The following is a 3,308-nucleotide window of genomic DNA, read 5'->3' as shown; positions in this document are numbered from 1 at the left end:
CTTTGAATCAGTTTGACTGTTTGATCTGGTTGAATTGTCTTGAGATGACATGTGTTGTGAATTGGCGCTATTTTAATAAACCGAATTACGTGACACCATTGAACACAACATACGGATGTCAAAGCACCGTGCCAGTGACTTCTGATCTAACAAGCCAAAATAACTCTATTTTCATTCAATAAACATGATGCAGCGCTGGTAAGAAGGATAAGGACAGATAAAAGAGCGAAATAATAAAGAATACTGTCTACGCTCTGACTCCCGTCTATGTTGCTCTCCATTATTTACTTCCCTGATTTCCGTCACACTGTCGACATCATCAACGCTCACCCAGAGTGATTGCATCATAAGACAAGCAGTGGTGGGGGAAATGTAGCCACGCTGCTTTCCAGCAGGGGATCAGACTCTGCTTTTCTGTCTTCTCATTTGCCAAAAAACAACAAAAACATATCATGTACAGGTCTACTTTTTGTTAATAGATTTTGCCCTTTTGAGGCTTTGTGAAGGTAAATCTCTGTTTTGCATCATCCAATATGGTGTCACACACCTAAAAAAATAATTTAGTAGTTTAATAATAAAGAAGCTATCAGTCAGCTTTATATTTTTATATGTATATACGTATAAATATAACCTATTTTTCTGAAAATGTGTCTTTTTAAGAGAAACCATGCAAATTAACCTCTCAAAACCCATGGGTCGCCGGTGTGACTGATTAACTGGTGGCGGAATTAACTGGTTAGAATCTATGCGCACTGCAGATGTGTTACTGAAGTGTAGGTGGCTGTGTCTATGCCTGACAAAAAAATATTCCTAACGTAACAAAGCTGTTCGTAAAAAAATCGACCGACATATATAATGAATAAATTTCAAAAAAAAAATTTCAGATTAGAATGATGTGGCAAAGAACTTGTATCTACAGAAAAGCAGTTAGTGCAAAGAATTTCACACAAAGAACAGCGTCGTTCACAAGTGTACAGAAAATATATAAATAAAAGTCTGTCTCACAATGGAGTGTCATTTCTCCTGCTCAACCATAAGCTATAAATCAAAACTTGCAGCTTGGACGAGCAAGTCCACCAGATATGTAAATTCCTGAATGCAAATAAAAATCCATTAAAGTAGCTTGTCATTCAGAACGCACCTTTTCAAGAAAAACTGACAGCAAACAGAACAATTGAGCTTCTCATCCTTCCTTCCAACTATTCCCACTTTATTTTTTAAATTGTGACAAAAACGTATGTTCTTGTTATTAGAATCCATGCTCTTCACGTTTCCTCGATTTTCCTGTTTGGACACAAATACAAGTCTCTACGGTAATTTTTTATTTTTTTGTGGTTTTTCTCAGAGACCCCAAAACTCTGTCCTGTATGATGAACTGTATCAGGTCACATAAACAGTGGTATGAGGAAAGAAACAACTTTATTTCTATTGCTATTGTGTTCTGAAAATGTGTCTATTTAAGAGAAACTATGCAAATTATCCTCACAGGTGTGACAGATTAACTTGTGGCAGGATTAACTGGTTAGAATCTCTGCGCACCGCAGATGTTACGATTTTTTCCTTGATTACTCTTAGAACAGAGTGGGGTCACCGCATTAAGAAATAATTAGACAGTAGGTTCTGCAGCGTAGCTATTAAGAGATCAAATGATAACCAGATGTTTTTTTTTGTATCTGTTATCTCCCATAAAATTATTCATTATTCAACTATTTTATTCATTGATTGAATGACAGCAGTCAGTCTCTCTTGTGCTCTTTTAATGCTTTAGTACAGCAGGTTCTGCATTTGTTCGCCCCCTACCCAAAATATCATATATATTCAAACAATATATAAACTGAATTCCAACTCATGGTTTCACTCTTCCCTGTAGCATTTTTTTCGTTGTTGTTTTGCTTTGTTCCTGCGACACACTTTCAACTTTAAAGACATTCCTAACTCCTCTGGAAACGAGTTGGACTGTAAAGAAATTTGTTCCTCTCAATATAAACAGTCAGTGCTTTAAGAACAGAAAAAGGACATTAATTAGTTTTTATTTTAAAGACATACAGGATGACAGAGAAATGGAAAAAAATGCATTATTAGTTGTGCCAATTGACCCTTTGTTTTTATGTTCTTTTTTGTCTCTGCATTTTTTATTTTATTTATTTATTTTTTCCTACTTGCTTTGATTCTGTTTTATTTTCCTATATTTTAATCATGTAAAGCACTTTGCATTTCTTTTGTACTGTAATTGTGCTATACAAATAAATTTGCCTCGCCTTGCCTTGCCTTTAATGCACTGGCTGTTTTTACTTCTCATACAGCTTTTCCGTGATTTTGCTACTCGGTTCTTTGTCTCATCGCTGAGGTTCTGAAACAACAGATAAACAACAGCAGGACAAATTCTTCAAATCTCTGTGTGCGGGTTTTGAGAAATCCTTAAAACATGCTACATGCTTTCTTAATGCAATGGAATACCTTTGTGATGGTGACTTCTTAAGATCTCAACTTATTTCGTAAAGATCAGATTACAGAATATTGTGTAATTCTTGGAGTCTAGACGCAGTTTATTTCGTGTTTGGGGAGATGGGTTCTGAAAAGCCACGCCCACAGACACATCTGCAAAAATCTGCGGTTCTCCAGCTGTTTCCACCAGTAGATCTCATCAACACTTAATCTGTCACACCTATGCGACCAGGTGGATGTTAAGTGGGGGTAATAACTCAGAATGCATCAAATTCCACCCGTAAACTTTCTACCAATATAGACATGTTAGACATCATTGGAAAGCTTAGATTTTCTACAATTCAACCACCAATATCATTTTATGGACACTGCGAGAACCAAAGCACAATTAAAACAGATATAGCAGCATAGCAAAATGTAAAGAAACAAAGCAGCCACACCTACTTTTGAAGGCATCCAGACAATGGCGTAACTTTCTGAAGGACTGGTGTGGGGTGTGGTCATGTCCCCACCAACTTTGGGTATCGAGGGGACAGTCTCCACCAATAATTTCAGCCCCCCCTCTTTCTGCTGATTTACTTTAGTAACTGGGGTTAGGTGCAGCTGTCTGTGTTCAGAGCGTTTTCAGTCCGTGTTTTTTCCTCGCTCTCGCGCTGCTCTCGAATCCCACCTCTCGGTGAAATATCCGGATCTGTCGCTTTGGGATATAATATTATTAAGAGTCGCATTTCACTGCTTACAGAGTCCCTACGTGGAGGAGGAGAGACATAGCTGCACTCAGTGAATTTTAACCGGCTGCTACTTCGATGTTTCAGTAAAAGTTTGGTTGGTTAAAAAAAACTATGCCACCGAAAAATCCGCTC

At 37.5% G+C, this 3,308-nt stretch overlaps 1 protein-coding gene across 1 annotated transcript in view; it reads right to left on the bottom strand.

Moving 5' to 3' along the window:
* Positions 1-3,105, bottom strand: part of LOC107100707 (sialoadhesin-like) — a 13,091-nt gene extending 9,986 nt beyond the window's left edge. The window contains exon 1 of the mRNA XM_015399296.1: positions 2,890-3,105. Coding sequence (XP_015254782.1) covers positions 2,890-2,949 — 60 coding nt within the window. The 5' untranslated portion in view covers positions 2,950-3,105. The remainder of the gene's footprint in view (positions 1-2,889) is intronic.
* Positions 3,106-3,308: the final 203 nt, after the last annotated feature.

This window comes from Cyprinodon variegatus, unplaced genomic scaffold (genome assembly GCF_000732505.1).
Source record: "Cyprinodon variegatus isolate N-32 unplaced genomic scaffold, C_variegatus-1.0 Scaffold1003, whole genome shotgun sequence".
Lineage (NCBI taxonomy): Eukaryota > Metazoa > Chordata > Actinopteri > Cyprinodontiformes > Cyprinodontidae > Cyprinodon > Cyprinodon variegatus.
This window is presented reverse-complemented; position numbering and strand designations above follow the sequence as displayed.